Source organism: Balaenoptera physalus, assembly GCF_965194825.1.
Source record: "Balaenoptera physalus genome assembly, chromosome: 13".
NCBI classification, from domain to species: Eukaryota; Metazoa; Chordata; class Mammalia; order Artiodactyla; family Balaenopteridae; genus Balaenoptera; species Balaenoptera physalus.
The window spans coordinates 7,647,872-7,668,965 of record NC_138892.1 but is presented as its reverse complement, the minus strand read 5'-3'; the positions used below and the strand labels follow the sequence as shown (position 1 = coordinate 7,668,965).

Below are 21,094 nucleotides of genomic sequence, written 5' to 3'. Positions count from 1 at the left end.
TTTTTAAGACAATCAGATGTTATTTATTTATTTATTTATGGCTGTGTTGGGTCTTCGTTTCTGTGCGAGGGCTTTCTCTAGTTGTGGCAAGTGGGGGCCACTCTTCATGGCGGTGCGAGGGCCTCTCACTATCGCGGCCTCTCCCGCTGCGGAGCACAGGCTCCAGACGCGCAGGCTCAGTAGTTGTGGCTCACGGGCCCAGTTGCTCCGCGGCATGTGGGATCCTCCCAGACCAGGGGTCGAACCCGTGTCCCCTGCATTGGCAGGCGGATTCTCAACCACTGCGCCACGAGGAAAGCCCTGTCCTACTTCTTTAAATGGGAGGAAAAACCCTAGTAAAGGCTATTTAAAAAACAAAAAACAATCTGCTTTGTAGCATTTTACATAATAATTGCTATTATTTGGGAGCTCATTCACATAATTTCAGACCTCACATAATACTGTGGGTATTCCCTTTTTCCAAGTGAAGAAACTGGGTTCATATATAAAATAGATAACTAATAAGGACCTACTGTATAGCACAGGGAAGTCTACTCAATACTCTCTAATGGCCTATGTGGGAAGAGAATCTAAAAAGAGTGGAGGTATGTATATGTATAACTGAGTCACTTTGCTGTACACCTGAAACTAACATAACATTGTAAATCAACTGTACTCCAATAAAAATTAAAAAAAAAAAAAAAAGAAACTGGGTTCAAAGGTGAAACCTGCTTGACACCACACAACTAATAAATGGTAGAGCTGGGCCTTTGAGCTATATCTAAGTTCTTTTCGCTGTGTAAATAAACCACAGGTCATAATTCAGCCTCCTGAATCAAACCTGCTGGGTTTCTGGCCTGACCTTCCACCATTTCCTGCTTTGTCTTTTACCTCGCACCATTTTGAGTGACTTGTAGCTCCTGCACACTTCACTTGATGATTCTGTATCTTTTTATGTACTATCTGTCCTCTGAGTGCCTTGCAAACCCTTATTTATCCTCCACAGCCCTGGTCAGTGAAGTCTTCCCTGGGCATCCCAAGCAGAGCTAATTGTTCTCTCTCCTGTACTCCTGCCCCTTGTGTGTGTTTCTTTCCTCAAGCAGGTCACAGTGGGTTACATTTACTGCTGATTGTGGCCAGACTAAGGTATATAAGCGTAGGGACTGTCTTATTCTTCTTGGTATCTGTGTCCTATTGCTTGGCACAGAATAGGTGTTCAAGTGTTAAAATACAAATGTGCTTATAGGAAATAGGTTACATGATAAGCCACCCTCAACCTATTCCATTGAATACTTTTACCCCTCTTGAATGCATTATCTACATGGCAGCCACAGTGACTTTTTTTTTTTAACGCAGATATAATCCTGCTTCAGTGGCTTCCCATTGTTTTTATTTTTTAAAAATTTATTTATTTATTTATTTATTTTTGGCTGCATTGGGTCTTCGTTGCTGCACGCGGGCTTTCTCTAGTTGCGGCGAGCAGGGCTACTCTTCGTTGCGGTGCGCGGGCTTCTCATTGTGGTGGCTTCTCTTGTTGTGGAGCATGGGCTCTAGGCGCGTGGGCTTCAGTAGTTGTGGCACGTGGGCTCAGTAGTTGTGGCTCGCGGGCTCTAGAGCGCAGGCTCAGTAGCTGTGGCGCACGGGCTTAGTTGCTCCGTAGCATGTGGATCATCCCGGACCAGGGATTGAACCCATGTCCCTTGCACCGGCAGGTGGATTCTTAACCACTGTGCCACCAGGGAAGTCCTTCCCACTGCTTTTAGAATCAAGTTAAACATTTAACATGTCCTACTGTAAAGTTCATACTTATACGAAAAGATCAAAGCCTGACCAATTGATTGGTAAAGGTACAATGAACCACTTTCATATTCTGACAGTTCATTACTTATATACAGACTGAGAAGAGTAAGCCGAAGTTGCTAGCTCCTTGGGTCCTAGCTGCACACACCGAAAAGGGCGGCACCAAAACAAAAGGAGCTGATGACTGCACTGAAAGTTGTGGCAGCCCTGATGCCACTAAGCGGGTTTATATCCTGCAGCTCTAGTCTGAAGAGTCCAGGGCAGAAAGCTCCATACCTCATCAGATCCAGGGAGGCGAGGAGAAACTGTCTCATGTCTGCCTCCCAGGGAGATAAGGAGCAAGTGGGAGATGGTCTCACAACTCCTTTAGAGGCCTACCGCCTGGTGTTCTGAGGTATTGTGCCAAGACTCAGATAAACTGTAGTTCAAGGTTGCTATGGTGCTTTTCTCATACACCTGCAAGGTCCGTCACGATACCTGGCTCCATTTTACCTCTTAGCCTTACTTTCTGCTGTTTCCACTGCCCTTTGCTCACTTTGCTCTAGCCAAGCTGGCTTTCTCTTTCTTCTTTCAACTACAGGTGCTTCCCTGCCACAGGGCCTTTGCACATGCTGTTCTCTCCACCTGCCAGGTTCCCTGGATTCCTTTTCCTAAACTGCACTTTCTTTGCCTGGCTAACTCCTAGTCAGGTTTCAGTTCTCAGATTAAATATCACTTTCTTGGAAAAGCCCTTCCCCTAGTCTAGATTAGGTTCTCCAGCTTTATACTGTTATAGCGTTATAGCTGCTTAACCTTTCTTTCATAGCACTTCTCATATCGTTGCTGCCATAGTCTCTTGAGCGATTACTTGATATCTGTCTTCTTCACCAGATTGTAAGTTCAGCAATGGGAGGAACTGTGTCCGTCTTGCTTATCTCACTAATTCAGGCACCACAGCACAAAGTCTGGGGCTGGATAAATATTTGTTTAATGAATCAGTACTACTTCAGTTTTTTTTAAAAAAAAGAGTAACTTTATTTATTTTTAATATTTATTTATTTATTTGGTTGCATGGGGTCTTAGCTGCAGCAGGCAGGCTCCTTAGTTGAGGCTCGCCAGCTTCTTAGTTGTGCCACACAGGCTCCTTAGTTGTGCATGTGAACTCTTAGCTGCAGCATGCCTGTGGGATCTACTTCCCTGACCAGGGATCGAACACGGGCTGCCTACATTGGGAGCGTGGGGTTTTATCCACTGTGCCACCAGGGAAGTCCCTGCTTCAGTTTTAATTAGGGAAGTAGTGTGGTGGAAAAAGTGTTGACTTGAGAATTAAGTGACTTGAGTTCTGCTCCAAACTGCTGTTAACGAGGTATGTGACCTGGGGCACTCTTCATCTGTCACGTGAATAAAAGATATCTGGTGATCTGGGGTCACTTTGGGTTTTGATAATCTGTGATTCCAGATGAACCATTTAATTAGCCAAGTTCTAGAGGGATGGGACTTAGGATGAGACTCCAACTGCCTACTTGACATCTCCACTTGAGTGTCAGACAGAAAAACTCCCGATCTCACCCCCAAGCCTGCTCTTCCTGTTACCTTTCCCATTTCAGTTTATAGCGACTCCATTCTTCCAGTTACTCAGGCCCAAAACCTCAGTGGTATTCTTGACTTTCCTCTCATGCCTCTTGGCCAGTTTGTTAGCAAATCCTACTGTTAGTAGTTTCAGAGTATATCCAGACTCCAACCCCTTCTCACCACCTCCACCATTACGACTCTGGTCCAAATCACCACCATCTTTGACTGGGGTATTGTGTTGGCCTCCTATCTGGCTTCCCTGCTTCCTTCTATTCTATGTCCAGCAGCCAGAATGATCCTTGTAAACAAGTCGGACCATGTAATTCTTATTCAGAATTCTCTATTAGCTTCTCTTCTCACTCAGAGTAAAGTCCAGAATCTTTACTGTATTCTACAAGGTCCTATGCAATCTTTTCTATTTTTAAAGATTTGTTTATTATTTATTTGTTTTATTTATTTTTGGCTGCGTCAGATCTTAGCTGTGGCACGTGGGTCTTCGCTGAGGCATGCAGGATCTTTCATTGTGGCGCGTGGGCTTCTCTCTAGTTGTGGCGTGCAGATTTTCTCTTCTCTCATTGTGGCGTGTAGACTGGGCGGGTGGGCTCTGTAGTTTGCGGCACGCAGGCTCTGTAGTTGAGGTGCACGAGCTCAGTAGTTGTGGTGCGTGGGCTTAGTTGCCCCGCGGCATGTGGGATCTTAGTTCCCTGAGCAGGGATCGAACCCGTGTCCTCTGCATTACAAGGTGGATTCTTTGCCACTGGACCACCAGGGAAGTCCCTAGGTCCTGTGCAATCTTGATCTTCCCTCTTACTGTACTCCTCCTTGTTTATTCTGCTCTGACCATACTGGCTTCCTTGCTGTTCTTTTTTTCTCCCCCCTATATATTTTTTACTTTTAAAAATTTACCATTTTAAGAATTTTAAGTGTACAGTTCAGTAGCATCAAGTACATTCACATTGTTGCACAACTATCACCACCAGCCATCTCCAGAACTTTTTCATCTTCCCAAACTGAGACTGTACCCATTAGACACTAACTCCCCATTTCCCCCTCCCCCCAACCCCTGGCACCCACTATTCTGCTTTCTGTCTCTATGAACTTATTAATTACTCCAGGTACCTCGTATAATCACACAGTATTTGTCCTTTTGTGACTGGCTTATTTCACTTAGCATAATGTCTTCAAGGTTCATCTGTGTTGTAGCATGTGTCAGATTATTTTTTAGGCTTTTACAAATCCTTTGTTAAGTCTAACTAATATTCCATTGTATGTACCACATTCTGTTTCTCCATCATCCATCAGTGGACACTTGGGTGGGTTGCTTCCACTTTTTGGCTATTGCAAATAATGCTGCTATCAACGTGGGTATCCAGATATCTCTCTTTGTTGTTCTTTGAACACAACAGGCACTACCTCACTTTGGAGGATCCTTACACTTTCTGTCTAGAATACTCTTCCTTCAGATACCTGTAGGTTGACCTTTTGTCAGGTCGTTGTTCAATGTCACCTTCTCACTGAAGCCCTTCCCAACTATCCTACTTTAAATTGCACCTCCCCCTACTTCCCTGGCTCCCTCTCCCATTGCTCCTGCTTCATTCTCTCATGACACTTACCGACATCTGACTGAGGTTTTACTTGTTTCTCTGTCTCTACTTGTCTGTCCCCTCCCCGCCCTTAACCTCCCGGAATGTCAGTCCCAAGAGGGCAGGGAGTATTGGACCATTTTGTTCATTGCTGTATCCTCAGTGCCTCGAACAGTAGTCTGGCACCCGTAGTCACTCAGTAACTAGTTGATAGATGGACAGACGAATGAGTAAACAAATGGGTAAGGTTTGGTGGTAGGAGGAAGGGGAGACAGAATGACAGTGAAGATAGATGTTTTTCACCAGTCAGCCCTGCTTATCATTTCTCATATTTCTGGCTGCTACTGAGATTGTAAAGGTAATATTAAAACCTAGCTTTTCCTTCATCCTTGTATCTTACTTCTCCAGTGACTGCTGCTGTCCCCCAAAGACAGTCTTGTTCTGGGAAAGTTGCATGATAGAGGGCACCAAAGTGTACACACAGAATTGAGAGGATCAGTGTGAGGTTGCAGGTTTTAAAGTTTTTGAAGTAAGGACACCAGAACAACAACAACCAAAACCAAAACCAAAAAACCACTAAATCATTCTCTATTATCACCATTATTTCTTCAAAGGGCCTTTTTAACATCAAAGGTATAGGAATAGGAAGGAAAGACTCAGAACAAAGAACATTTTTTTTTTTCCTTTTAAATTTTATCTATTTATTTTTGGCTGTGTTGGGTCTTCGTTTCTGTGCGTGGGCTTTCTCTAGTTGCGGCAAGCGAGGGCCACTCTTCATCGCGGTGCGCGGGCCTGTCACTGTCGCGGCCTCTTGTTGCGGGGCACAGGCTCCAGACGCGCAGGCTCAGTAGTTGTGGCGCACGGGCCTAGTTGCTCCGCGGCATGTGGGATCTTCCCAGACCAGGGCTCGAACCCGTGTCCCCTGCATTGGCAGGCAGATTCTCAACCACTGCGCCACCAGGGAAGCCCAAGAACATGTTTTAAATGTAATAAATTTGACTTTTTAAAAAAACTTGCTACATTGTCTTTATTTTCCCCATTTTCCTCGTGGATAGTTGTGTGCAGGCAGGCATCAAATGGGTGGGCTGAGGTTTGGGGGCCTCTGGTACAGTAGGTGGAATGCTGCAGAGAGCCTGGTGATGCTCTGCAAACGCCTCCGGTGACTGTCATTCGTTGTCGCTGTTTGCCTTTGATGCTTGTAAGTAATTTTTTTCAAATTGAGTTATAATTGACATACAACATTGTATTAGTTTCAGGTACACAGCATAATGATTATATATTTGTACGTATTGCAAAGTGATCACCACAATAAGACTAGTTAACGTCCATCACCATACATTTTATGTAACTAATATTTTTAATTGGAAGTTCTCTAAGATAGTGTTTTCAGACTGCCTATGTTGACCTGTTATTGGATCATGAAATTAATGGGGTGCAAGTGGCTTTCAAAAAAAGATAATATATCAATACAAAAAATAATAATAAAATAAATAAAAAAAGATAATATAGAATGCTAAATGAAAAAAGCCAGACACAGAAGGCCACCTATTGTATGATTGCATTTACATGAAACATCTAGTATAGACAAATCCATAGAAACAGAACGCAGATCAGTGATTGCCAGCAGCTGGGACAGGGAGGGTGAAAAGAAAAAGGAGCAGCTGCTCGGTGTGTCCGGGGCTTGCTTTGGGTGATGGAGAGGTTCTGGAACTAGATAGTGGTGATGGTTGCACAGCATTGTGAATGTACTGAATTGTACATTTAATAGTTACAATGGTAGATTTTACCTATGTGTATTTTACCACAATGAAAATAATAATAGAGAATAAAAAGTATCAGTGTACATTGCACATGTCAGGTATTGTTTAGTGAAACTTCGTGTGAATTACACACACTCTCAGTACCTGCTGCTGGGTCACAACATAAAATGTGTTTTGTGCCTGTGTGTTTTCAGTCAAAATTTGAAAGTCCTCTCTCAAAGGCTCCTTTTAGCTCGGAACATCCTGTGGCCAGTATATGGATGTTGCTAGGATACAGTGGACTTTGAATGACTTCCTCCTTCCCTGATGACTCTCCACAAATGCTATGTGATTTTGAGCAGATCACTCATTCTCTCTGGTTTTTGCATCTGTAGCCAGTGTTTTTGATTTGAACCCAAACGTGATCTTGTTTGAGCCCTGAGGAGGCCTTAGCCTCTTTTTCACTCAACCACTCATATTTCCCTGCCTTTACTGACCCCTGTACCTAACGCATACAATAGCCACTCTAACACACTACCACACCTTCTGTTTTCATGTTTGTCTTATCCCACCATACTGTGGTCTTGAGGGCAGGGAGAGTGTGGTGGTGTTCTAGAGTCTAGTGTGGTACAGCTAAGCTTTCCCCAGGTGTGCTGTAGCAAATAACATACAGGTGTGCAGAGATAATGACCCTCCCCCACCCCCATCCCCCAGCAACTAAGGCTGCTAGTTGCCTTCCAGCAGCAACCTGGTCTGTTTACCAACAAGAATTATTTTGTTCGTGGGCCTTAACTTGAAAAAGTTTGGGAGCCATGTGGAAACAATTTCTGGCATTATTTGTTAAATGACAGGGATTATTCTCCGTATTTTATAAGTATTTTAAAATAGAGTAAACAGTTTGACCATGCAGGGAGCCAATAATAAATGGGTAGCGTTCTGAATCTGGTGTGCTTTCTGTGACACCACGCTGGGTTGCATTTGATGTGTGCATATATGCATACCTTTACATCCACATCTGTGTGTAAATGAAGGCGAAGGCTGTGGCTACTCCAGAAAGACCTGAGCTCTGGGGGTTTTCTTCCTTGGTACAGATTAATTTGTTCTGACATTGCTATGCTTTCCCCTAGGCCTTTCGGAATAAGTGGGTTTATCTGATGCCTGCTTACTGGGGAGGAATATTTATAGAATCTCTGAGCTGGAAGGAACTTTGGAGAACATCTAGTCCGGTGGTTCCCAGATATGGCTGTATCAGAGTAACCTGTAATCTTTATTGCTGCTTAAGGCTCCACCTCAGGTGATTCTGATTGAGAGGTCTGGGAGCCCTTAGGGCCTAGAAGCTGTTTCAGTGAAACCTCCCAGGTGATTTTGATGCAGCCAGAATGATCCGCTTCTCCCATTTTATAGAAATGGAGGGAATTCCCTGGTGATTCAGTGGCTAAGACTCCTCGCTGCCAATGCAGGGGGCCCAGGTTCAATCCCTGGTCAGGGAACTAGATCCCACATGCTGCAACTAAGAGTTTGCATGCCGCAACTAAAGATCCCACATGCTGCAACTAAAGATTCTGCACGCGGCAACGAAGATCCCACGAGCTGCAACTAAGACCTGGCACAGCCAAAAAAATAAATAAATATTTTTTTTAAAAAAGAAAGAAATGAAAAAGAAGGCACAGAAAGGCTAGATTATTTGTACAAGGGTGCATTGTGACTGAACTCGGAGGCCAGATCTCTGGACTCCCAACCCCTGAATGTTCCTTCTTGGCCCCCACCACTTCTGTCACAGGGGACTCTCACTGTCCACCATACTGCACACAGGGAAATGACCCATGGCTGCGGGCACTCTGAGCTTGATACCTTCACCCGAATGTTGGATTTCAAAATTGGGGTTCAAGGAGAAACCTATAGTGGTGATACTAGGGAACTTTGGTTCTCTCTACACCAGCTAAAAACAGCTTGCTGTCAGTCTCTTTCCATCCACACAGTATCACCTTAATACAGATTTGGGGAATTATAGGAGAAAATAATTTTCTGTCTTAACCCAAACCATATTTTATAATGTTCATTTCCTTTACATATTTAGAGTTATTTCTTGAAGATAGAGTCTCAGATATGGAATTACTGAGTTAAAAGTATGGATGTTCCTGTGGATGTCTTATTGACAAGCTGCTTTATGAAAAGATTGAATTATTTTGCTTTTAGTCCACAGCAAGCAGTCTGCAAGGATATTTATCTTTGGTTCCGAGCATTTAATTTTTAATTAAAAACTAATGTTGGTTACATTCTTTCTAATTATAAGAAGTATTATAATGATTCCTTTGTAGAAAATTTGGAAAATTTAGAAAAAATCAAGAAGGAAATTTAAGCCATTATGTCTAGCGCATGGATTTAACCATACTTGATGCCTTACTTAAGAGATTTTTTGTCATTAATTTTTACACATAAGGAAAAGTAGAAAGTAGTACAAAGAACACCTATATACCTACCATCTAGAGTCAACAGTTACCAACATTTTGCCTTATTTGCTTCATCTATATATATATATTTTTAAATTTTTAATGGAGTATAGTTGCTTTACAATATTGTGTTAGTTTCTACTGTAGAGCAAAGTGAATCAGCTTATACGTTTATATATATATATATCTCTTTTTTGGATTTCCTTCCCATTTAGGTCCCCACAGAGCATTGAGTACAGTTCCCTGTGCTATACAATAGGTTCTTATTAGTTATCTATTTTATACATAGTATCGATAGTGTATGTATGTCAATCCCAGTCTCACAATTCATCCCACCTCCCCATCTATATATTTTTTATTATTTTTTTTTCTGGACCATTTCAGAAGAAATTAAAGGCATTGTGACACCTCATTCCTAAAAGCTTCAACATTCATCTCTTAAAAATAAGTCAATTAGCTATATTACTACAGTATCATTTTCTTAACTTCCCCACTTCTCCCAAAAATATCTTTGATAGCTATCTCTTTTCAAAACAAGACCTAATAAAAAATTTGCATGCTGCATTGATTCTACTTTTTTAGTCTCTTAATCTAGAACAGCACCTCCCCACTCCCACCCCGTCACACACACACCGTTTTCCCCCATGACATTGACTTGGAAGGGACTAGGCCAGATTCTCGTAGACTGTTCGCATTCTGGATGTAATTGATTATTCTTTTATTCCTTGCATTTCCCTTAAACTGGAAGTAAGGTCCCAAAGCTTTCTTAGATTCAGGTTAAACATTTTTTGACAAGAATTCTTCGTAGGTGACGCTGTCCCATCGGGAGGCACGAATTGTAAGGTAGTCTTGCTGTTGGTGTTGCTGTTTGATCCCTGGGTTGAGGTGGTGGTAACCAGATTCCTCTAGTGTGAAGGTACATTTTTTTCCTTTTACTTAGTCGTGATAAATTCCTGTAAGTTAACTTGCTGAAACAAAGGGTTTGCACATTTTTAAAAACCAGAACACTTGATTATTGTCTAAGTGCTCCTGACTGATCCTGCTGTGTACGCTACACTACAGTCAGCATGCTTTTCTGCACCAATTTGTCTTGTTCGTTCTTTTTTTCTTCCCCTGATTACAAAAGAAACTCACATATATCATGCAGCATTTAAAAGTTACAGAAATACTTAGCCTAGAACATAAAAGTGCCCATAATTCTAATCTCTAGAGATAATTGCTGTGAACAGTTTAGGCATATCATTTCAATTTTTTTCTAAACATATTTACATTTGTTAATTACTGTTATTATACAGAAATGGGCCCATACCATGGCACTATTTTGCTATTTCTTATTTTCATTGAATGTGTCATGAAATTTTTTTCCTGCCAGTAAAGGTAGATCTACTTCTTTTTAAATTTTTTTAATTATTATTTTAGTTTTAAAATATTCTTTTTTTAAAAAAATATTTATGTATTTATTTGGTTGCACCGGGTCTTAGTTGTGGCAGGTGGGCTCCTTCGTTGCGGCATGCGAACTCTTAGTTGCGGCATGCATGTGGGATCTAGTTCCCTGACCAGGGATCGAACCAGGGCCCCCTGCATTGGGAGCTCAGAGTCTTATCCACTGTGCCACAAGGGAAGTCCCCTCTACTTCTTTTCTTAAATCATGGTAAAATACATATAACATAAAGTTTGACATTTTAACCATTTTTAACTGTTCACTTCAGTGACGTTAACTACATTCACAGTGTTGTTAGACCACCACCATCATCTTATTCTTGAATATTTAAACAGCTGTAGAATGGCATTCCTTCGTGGATGAACCAGAATTTATTCAATCAGTGCCCTATTTTTGGACAGTTGTGTTCTTTTAAAAACAGTGATGGGGACTTCCCTGGTGGCACAGTAGTTAAGAATCCACCTGCCAGTGCAGGGGACACGGGTTCGAACCCTGGTCTGGGAAGATCCCACGTGCCACGGAAATAAGCCCGTGCGCCGCAACTGCTGAGCCTGCCCTCTAGAGCCCGCGAGCCACAACTACTGAAGCCTGCGCGCCTAGAGCCTGTGCTCCGCAACAAGAGAAACCACCGCAATGAGAAGCCCGCACACCGCAACAAAGAGCAGCCCCGCTCGCCGCAGCTAGAGAAAGCCCGCACGTGGCAACGAAGACCATCAATCCAAATGTGAAGCTAGATAAAGAAAAGTTGTCTAAATAAATAAATAAATAAATAAAAACAGTGATGTAGAGAGCGTCTTTGCCAGTCTCTACGCTCATTTGAGTATTTTTATAAGATAGCTTCCTGGAAGAGGGAAAGCTAGTCAAAAGGTACAAACGTTTTACATTTTAATAGGTATTGCCTAATTGTCTTTCAAAAATGTTCAACCTGTTTACAGTCTAACCACAAGCATCTGAGCCTGGCAAATTATTGATTTGTCCTGTTAACTATTTGCTCTCACAAGGTTAACCAAACTTGCTCTGTATTTAACCTTGCTCAATAAGGAAGAACTGGTTGGTAAAGTAAAAGCAACATTCATTGGTTTAATTAACTGGTATTTATGTAGCACCTTCTGTGTATCAGACCTGGTGTTCAGGCATGGGGAATTTTATTATGAATGAACAGACACAATCCCTCCCTTAGTGGATCTTACAGGCTGGTGGAGACAGATACCTCACAAATGAACGTCAGGAAGTAGTAAATGGGCATAGATGATAGGAGGCTCTGCTTGGGCTGAGAGTTCAAGAAGTTTCCCTAAGAAAGTGAAATTAATTTGGAACTTGAAGGATCAATGGGAATTACCTACACAAAGGGTAGATTGAGAAGGGGGTGGGCAGAGAACATTCTAAGCAGAAGAAACGGCATGTGCAAAGGCCCAGTGGCAGATCCCTTTAGACTTTGTACTGGCTACGGAAGTTCAGCATGTTTGGTGCCCTGGAGGAAAGCAAGTTTCTGAATTATTCAGAGACCAAATAGATGAGGTCTCACTGCCAGGATCCCATAAGCAGAAGGGGTTTCAGAGGGATGGGAGGTTTTCCAAGGCAAATTCTAACAAATTGCAAGTAGTCTGAAGGAGAGACAGAAGAGATGCCCCTACAGACCTCAGCTTAAATTTTTAGAATGTCTTAGCCAAAGTTGGAAGGAGGGCAAGTAACTAAGGAGAAACACTGTGGCAGCTGGAATACATCAGAAAGGGGTCAAGAATGTCAAAGGCCCAGATGAGCTAAGGCTTCTGAAAAATGCTGATCAGCCAAAAGCTGTGTTTGCAGTAAGGAAAATAAGAGGCATACCCCTTCTGCCAGAATCCAGAAAAGGAGCACAACTTCATCACATCTAATTGTGTGTCTGTCTCCTCCATGAAAATAATACAATATAACATACACTGAGGGCTTCCCTGGAGGCGCAAGTGGTTAAGAGTCCGGCTGCCGATGCAGGGGACATGGGTTCGATCCCTGGCCCGGGAAGATCCCACATGCCGCGGAGCAACTAAGCCTGTGCGCCAGAACTACTGAAGCCCATGCACCTAGAGCCTGTGCTCCGCAACAAGAGAAGCCACGACAATGGGAAGCCTGTGCACCACAGTGAAGAGTAGCCCCCCTCGCTGCAACTAGAGAAAGCCTGTGCACAGCAGCGAAGACCCAACACAGCCAAAAATAAAAACAAATAAATTAATTTAAAAATAAAAACATACATTGAGCACATATGAACCCACTCTGTGCCAAGCACTTAAAGTAGACTATTTCATTTACTATTAACACTGATGTTTATCTCCATTTTCTCTGTGGGGAAGCTAAGGCTTGGCGAGGCTAAATAACTTCTCTAGGGCCACAGCGGGTTAGTGTTGCTGCTGGGTTGGGCAATCTGACTACAGGTCTTCAATCTGAACCATCACACCATGCTACCTTCCAATGGGAAAGGATAGGCTGTGTGGGGTTAGGGGGTAGCAGAATCCAGGGGAATTGGCTCATCCTAGAAAGAGACAGGTCTGCACTTGCATCCTGGATTCACTGTTTGTCACATGTAAGACTTCTGACTTAACCTCTCTGATCTTCAGTTTCCAAATCTGTAAGATGGGAATCACAATTACCTTGTACCACTATGGAATTCAAAATTAGGCACAGAAAATGCTTGGCATGGAGCAGGTACTTAATAAGTAAGGCTGTTTTTATTTTTGTTCTAAGACTACCCATAGCCTAGTCTTCATTTTATGTGTGAGATATATGTGGTCCTGAATGAATGATACAGGGTATCCTTGCCCTTGAAGTCAGTCTTCGGGGTAAGCATATTAGTATGATCAGCCTCTTCAGAGTTATACATGACTTCTCAAACACTTTAAACCTCTCACAGTTCGGCTCTGAAGCAGGGAACAAGGCTGAGATTTCACCCTTTACAGGTGTGAAAAACTCAGGCCTGGAGGAACAAAGTGAATTGCTTAAGGTCTCATAGCCAGGCTAACATCTTCGTACTTTTTCGTTGCGATTAGTAGATTAGTGAAACAGGGAGTGTGAGTGTTGACTTCTGTAGGGCAACTGACGGGTCAGTCAGGCTGTCCCTAGTCACGAAACAGAAGCGATGGCTTCGTGACATTTCAGTCAGGTGGTTACTGTTGTGGGTTGAAGACCTGGACCTGGGGATTGTCACTAAATAGATCACTGTTGGCTTGACCAAACGTCCACCCTGGGGAGCCTGGCCTGGAATGGGTCACATTTGTACTGAGACTTGGATGAACAGCGTGAGAGTTGTGCTTACTGCGTGTGTGGCTGACATGCACTGGGAAGGCCAGCCTGTCAGGATCTGGGGCGACTGACCCGGACTCCTGTAGACCACAGAGGGCTGGAGGTAGACAGAAACTGGTGCTGAAATTAAACCAAGATTAAGGTAGAGCTCTGCACAGAAAACCAAGTCCATAGTACAGTGTGGCTTGAGCGGTCAGTGAGGAAGGTGGCTATTGAGGTGTTAGGAGGAAGGGAGTGATGCGTGTGTCAGCAGTGAGGTGGACGGCCACAAGCTTAGCAAAGGAGGTGACTGTCCCTTTGCCCTCAGCACAGGGCATGGTTGGGCTATTGCAGAATTTAGAAACATGCCACGTAAAGGAAAAGTTGAAAAACTCAGGGCTACCCTTGGCCTAGAGAAGAGGGGGTTTAGAGAGGACGGTAAGTCCTGTCTTCAGATAGTTGAGGGACCCCCGCCCTCAGCTGAGTTGTTGACCTGGGTAAGGTTTAGGGTTATGTTGTTGTTTTGGGCCATATCTCGTGGCTTGCGGGACCTTAGTTCCCCGACCAGGGATTGAACCCAGGCCCATGCAGTGAGGGTGCTGAGTCCTAACCACTGGACCGCCAGGGAAGTCTCAGGATGGTGTATTTTTAACAGACTCAGGAGAGTCTGTTGCACCTCAGGTCTGGGAAGCAACATCCTGAGGAAGATGGTTGCGTTTATTTCATACCGTCCAGAGGGCAGACCCCACCCCCGCCACCTGAAAAAGCAGACTGTGCAAGGAAACAGAGGGAGGGAGAATATTTTGAAATTTTTCAGAAATGGATTGGTGGTCGTGTGGGATGATGAACTCCTGGCATGGAAAGGGGTCCAAATAGCTTTTTAGAAAAATTGACTTGATGAACATTCAGGTTGTTCAGGCTTCCTAAAAACTCTTTCCATCCTTATTAATGTATAAACCTGAGCCGTCCCATGTGGCAACTTAACTTTAATTAAAATTGAGTAACATTAAAAATTCCACTCCTCAGTCACCTCGGCACACTTCAGGTGCCCTGCAGCCACGCGTGGTGGGTGGCTACTGTATTGAACAGTGAGGATCTAGGACGTGTCCGTCATGGCAGGAAGTCCTCTTGGGCAGCACTAGCTGTTGTGCACAGACGTTTGCACATAGTTGGTAAGCAGAGCAGTATCATGGTTAAGGATTGAGCATGTAGCTGATTGATTTGTTATTAACACTACGGAGTTTATCTCCATTTTAGGGGCAAAGCTTAGGGTGAGGGCCTGGGGCAGTAGCAGAAAGTGGGCCAGTCAGGCTGGATTGGGTCCTGGCTGCTGCTCTGTGGCCTTGGTCACTCCATGAGGGCCTCAGTTGCCTCACTTGGAAAATAGGCTAATCGTAGGCGCCGCTTCGCTGGGTGGCTGTGAGGATTAGATACTTAGCACGGTGCTCATCTCACACTAGGCACTAATAAATATTCTTTTTTTATCCCAAAGTTGTATTCTGTATGAACATATTATTTTGTCCTTATTTTTCCAATCAGCGTTATTACTTAAATCTATTTTTAAGTATTGATATATACTATGTGTCCATAGATTGCTTAATTGTCCCCTTACTGTTAGGAATTTGCTACTTTACCTTTTCTCTACACTATAATTATGATTACAGTTATTTGTTTTGCTTACTGGGCCAGACACTAGGTATAGTTTTACTCGTTTTTATTTCTAAGGAAACTGAAGTTAAGGGCAGTTATTTACAAAAGAGAGTGATAGATCTGTGTATAAACATTGGAAATATTTCAAAGATAGGTTGATAAATGAAAAAAGCAAGTTGCAGAACAACTTGTATAGCTTCTCATTTGTGTGAAAAACACAGAGGAGGCTGAATGTATGCTAATAAATGCACAGGGGTAATAATAGAAACTGTGCCAAGTACTTTCTGTTGTCTCCTAGCCCTCACAATAGCACTGTGTGGAAATGAGTACTTAGGGTAGATTGTCCTAGATGGCTCAGGTAGTAAATGGCGTGCCAGGTTGAAGTCCAGGTCCCCCCGACTGCTGCTGTGCACTGGGCCCCCCGCCGTCATGGCAGCGGCAGGCAGCAGCGGCCATACCTGCAGCTGCAGTGTCCCACATTCCTCCTCTGCACAGGCTGTTGAAGGTTCTTTGGGACTTACCTGGCGGTCCAGTGGTTAAGACTCCACGCTTCCACTGCAGGGGGCACGGGTTTGGTCCCTGGTCGGGGAACTAAGATCCCACATGTGTGAGGCCAAAAAAAAAAAAAAAAAAAGCAAAGTCCTTTGATTGGTGAGTTCTTCACCCCTACCCAGTAGGGCAGAGAGTGAGGGTCCCCTGGTGGATTTTGAGCTGGAGGGCAGGTGGATCTGCAGTCTGCATTGGGAGGCCACTCCTGCTGTGGCGGGTCGGGGGGTGGCGGTTGGGGTGCTGTTTCCTGATGGGGTCTGCCCTCCTCGCTGGCCACCTGAACAGCGAGTGACAGCTGTGCATTTGTATTGGTTCAGATGCTGAGGTCGGCAGGGTTTGGATTTAAATGTCCTGGTGACATGTAGAAGGGAGCCTGTGGCAGTGGCTTGAGCTTTGCCTCTTTCCTTGCCCAAGGGTATGACCTCCGACGGGGAACACCACTGTTCTTTCCCTCTGTCACTTCTTTGGGTTCATCTGTTCCTCATTGGTCAAAATGGACCCTGTGAAGTTTGTCATCCACAGTTTAAAATGAACTAATACAGACCCCTTCATAACAGTTGCTTATCTGTTGCTGCATAACAAGTCGTTGTTCCCAAACTTAGAGGATTAAAACAACAATACACATTTCTCGCTCACAGTTCCTGTGGGCCCGGAATTTGGGAGCGTCTTGGCTGGTGGTTCTGGCTCAGAGTCGCTCAAGAGCTTGCAGTCCAGGTTGTCGGCCAGGGCCCTGGTGATCTGAGGGCTTAGGCTGCGGCTGGAGCACTGGCTTGCAAGATGGCGTGCGTACACGCCTAGCAAGGTGGTGCTGGTTTTTGGCAAGAGGCCTCAGTTCCTCTCTAGGTGGGCCTCTCTCAGGACTGCTGAAATGTTTTAACAGCGGTGGTGACTGTCTTCCGCCAGAGCCATCAAAGAAAGAGAGAGCCAGGCAGAAGCGATCCTTTTTGTGACCTAGCCTCAGAGGTCCCCTAGTATCACTGTGCCACATTCTACCCAGTCAGTCGGTGAGTCTGCTGCACATTCCAGGGGAGCAGGATTAGGCACCACCTTTTCAAGGGATGAGGAAACATCCAAAGCTCATGCATAGGTTTTCCTCACTAATTTTTCCATCTATTCAACCATTAGTTATTAAATCTCTAATATGTGCCAGGTAGTCCAGATACAGATGAATAAGACAAACAAAACTTGATCCCAAGCCTCAAGGAACTTATAGGGCAGGCAGGATAGCAGCTACCGTTTGGGTGGTGCTTTAGAGCTTAATGAGAACGTCCACATATTTTCTCCTTCAACCTTCCCAGTAACTATATGATCGCTACAGCTGGTTGTATCCCCATTGCCCAACTTTTCTGGCCCTCAGATGATGGAGGATTTTCTTAAGTGGACAGAATTTGACTTTGATCCAGAAATTCTGACTATAAATCCCTTGCACTTTCTGCTACCACAGGCTGTGTTCCTTGTGGCTGCTGTCTCATCCCTGTGCCTCAGGTGAGGAAAGTGAGGCTGCAGTCACTGAATAGCTCTTGACACTTGAATTCTTTGCTTTTTTCACCATGCTGCGCTGTCTCTCAGGGGTGGACCGCCCTAAATACTCCACTGACAGTCGCTGCTGTCCTTCTTCTTGCAGAAAGCCCTGGGTGTGCGGCAGTACCATGTGGCCTCGGTCCTGTGCCAGCGGGCCGAGGTGGCCATGAGCCACTTTGAGCCCAGTGAGTACATCCGCTATGACCTGCTCGAGAAGAACATTAACGTCGTCCGCAAACGGTAAGGCTGCAGGGCGAGCTGCGGAGACTGCGAGAGGGTGTCGGTGCTTCTGGTGCCGCCTGCCCCTTTCGGGCAGCGCAGGAGGTGCTTGGTGAAGGATGGCTGGTCGTGGTGGTGGCAGGATCGAGGCGTTTAGGGTACAGCGGTCCCTGCTGAGGAAGGGTGTTCCAGATCAGTGGTGGACCTTCTGTCCTCTCTGCCAAGGAAAAGTCTGTTAGCAAGAAGCCTGGAGATGTGGGCCCTAGGGAGGGTCTCAGGCACTCTTCGGTGCTGTGGCCAGAACCTTCCACCCACCCTTTCCAGGACAGACCACTAGCCCTGGGCCATTTCTCTGGGATCTGCCGGGCCCAGTGACTTCAGAAATACATATATTTCCTCTTCAGTGCATAAGCCCAGGGGAGAGCTCAGCCTTGAGACTCAGAAGGAAGCTCAGGTGGGATCTTGAGCATATCTTTTTTCTGGACCTCTCTTTGCTCACTTGGTAAAATGGCAGCTGTCTTTGCACTGCTGTTCTGTGTGCCAGGTTCTGGGCTAGATGCTGGCACAGGAGGGATGACTAAGATACCACAAGAGGATGAGGAGTGGGGGCTGGTAGTGCCAACCAGCCCTGCTCCTGAAACTTGAATGACTGCAGACAGAGCTGCGCGCTTGCCTATCTGGTGACATGGCCCTGGGATTACGAGAGAACCAGCATGAGTACACAGTGTCCCCATCCCCATTAACAGCTGACGAAGGGGTCAGGTGGACAAAGCCACACTGTGAGTGAGTGATGGGACCTGGTCTCCAGGCTCTCGTCCAGTGCTCTGGCCACTGTCCCACACTTGCTCTCTGTTGCCACTTTGCTTCCTCGTTACTGGTATCCTCACTTCAGTTTTACAGGTAAGGGACTATCTTAGTCTTTATCTCCAGTAGCCCGCAACGTGGCCTCACCTAATTATAGGAAAGACCTCTTAATGTACATCACGGGTGTTCGTCTGATTCAGGTGGTGTGGGCCTTGCTGCTCAAAACGCGGCCCGTGTGTCAGCAGCATCGGCATCAACAAGCAGCACTGGGAGCTCGTTAGCAACGCAGAACCTCAGGCCTCACCCCAGACCCGCTGAGTCAGAATCTGCAGTTTTAACAGGAGCCCCAGGTGACTGGAGTGCACATCCAAATGTGAGAGGCGCTGGCCGGTTTCCCAGCCGGTTCTAATGTGTAGTCAGGGTTGAAACCACTATCCTCATCCCTGTGTGACCTTATACAAATACTTTTTCCCCAGAAAACACTATTTATTCTTAGAGCTCTCAGATCACAGCTCAATGGAAAAATAATAGATTTTGCTTTAGTCTGCAAAACACTTCCCCCCCCCCCTTTGTCATGCTTAGAAGGAGAGTTAACATAGAAGCTTGCTTTGAGATAACTTGACAAAAAAGTGTTCACCATTTTGTCTTTGCTTTAAAAAAATTAATCAAAAAACTGCCCTTTGGTTTTAATTTTTATCAGCAAAATTAACCCTCCCCCTAAAATTTTTCCTTTGCCTTCTTATTCCAACTCTGCACTAACCAGAAAAGTCCAATCGATAACTTTTAGCATTTTCCAGATTAGTACAGGCAAGAGATGTTCCATTTTCATTGTTGCCATAGAAGAGTGGTTCTCGCTGGAGGTGGGGTGAGGGGTCGATTTTGTCCCCTAGGGGAATTTAGCAATGTCTAGAGACATTGTAGGTTGTCATAACGTGGGGTGGGGTGGGGTTTACTGTTACCTAGTGGGTAGAGGCCAAGAAAACTGTCACACATCCTACAGTGCAGAAGACAGCCTCCACGCTAAAGAATCATCTGGCCCAAACTGTCAGTCGTGCCATAGTTGAGAAACCCTTCCATAGAGAAAGAAGGCAGAAGTGAGGCTGTTCTAAAAAGATGCTAGTGGATTAAAGTAGATGTAAGAGTGTTTTAGAGGGCCAGGGGATTTGCAGGGGGACGATTCCTCCACCCTGTGACAGAGGGGCCTGATTCTGTTCCTGGGAACTGGGTCTCTGTCATCCAGTGAAGTGGGGGGACAGACGGACATAGAGGACCCATTTTGCCATCCTCAGTTAATCAATCCTCAAGGAAATGTGATGATGAACTTGTCCTTAGGCTTTTGTCATTGTCAGGCTTTTTTATACAACTTCAGGCATTTGCTGTCAAGGTCTTTGGTTTTAAAGCTCATGTGCTATTTTTCACCTCCCCTGGACGCAGAAGGAGGGGCTGTGCAGTGAGTCACTGCCTGTACACCAGCCTTGGAGATGCTGCCACAAAAAGGGGGCAGGCTGTACTTCAGGCCAGTGCTATTTTTATTCAAGGTTCTCATGACGGCAGAACTGAGAGATTTTTAGAACTGCCAGTTGCTCTGCTGTTGCCCACAGAGCCAGCACCCTGGGAAACTCTTGCTCTCAAGGGGTTAGGTCAACTTGGGAGTGAGGGGCTAGAATCCAGACTAGCAGAAGGACGTTTCTCTGCTTTCCCAGCAGGGTCGTATTGGTAATAGCAGTAGCAATAATGATAGTAATTGAACACTTAACTACAGGCCGGGCCCTGTTCTGAGCTTCCAGATGTTACTGAGAGACAGTATAAAGCCACAGTGGCTCCTTGCATTCTAGCTCTTCCACTCACTGACTAGCTCGTGACCAGGGAGGGTCAAGTTACTTCACCTCACTGTGCTTCAGTTTGCTCGTCTGTGTTGTGAGGATAAAGTGAGTTATATACATCAGAGTGCTCTGGGCTAAAAGTAAGTGCTAGGATAAAACTATAATGACAGAAAGCAGATCAGTGGTTGCTTGGGGATGGGGGCAGGAGGGAGGGATTATAAAAGGGGACAAGGAGACTTTTGGGTGGTGGATGTGTTCATTATCTTGACTGAGCTGATGATTTCACAGGTGTATTCATATGTCAAAACTTACCAGTTGTATACTTTCAATATGTGCAGTTAATTACACACCAATTATATCTCAATAAAGCTGTTTAAAAACAAGTATGTGCTATGTAAGTGCTATCTGTTCTCTCTTTCCAATACGAGCCCTGGACTTTAGAGACGGACTGGGAGCTCCCTGGGAGGGGCAGTGGCTTATCTGGTTACACGGTGGGTTTAGTACTAGGGTCAGGTCTAAACCCAGAGCCTCTGACTCCTCGTCCCATATATTTTTTTGTGTGGCTCATTGGGTGTGAGTGGAACTGTGCCCCTCCCGAGGAGGCTTCAGGTTTGGCCTAAGCTTTGAGAACGGCGGAAGGCAGAGTGTGAGGTCCAGGCACGTGGGGTGGCAGCTGTGCTGCAGCGGTGAGCGGCAGCAGGGAGCCTCAAGGTGCGGGGGGAGAGTTGGCCCG

At 45.0% G+C, this 21,094-nt stretch overlaps 2 protein-coding genes across 2 annotated transcripts in view; both read left to right on the top strand.

Moving 5' to 3' along the window:
• Positions 1–21,094, top strand: part of TEF (TEF transcription factor, PAR bZIP family member) — a 140,806-nt gene that overhangs the window by 81,033 nt on the left and 38,679 nt on the right. The gene's annotated exons all lie outside the window — the stretch shown is intronic.
• ACO2 (aconitase 2) overlaps positions 1–21,094 on the top strand; it is a 52,103-nt gene that overhangs the window by 10,442 nt on the left and 20,567 nt on the right. Inside the window, exon 2 of the mRNA XM_082420600.1 lies at positions 17,619–17,755. Within this exon, the coding sequence (XP_082276726.1) occupies positions 17,619–17,755 (137 nt within the window). The remainder of the gene's footprint in view (positions 1–17,618; positions 17,756–21,094) is intronic.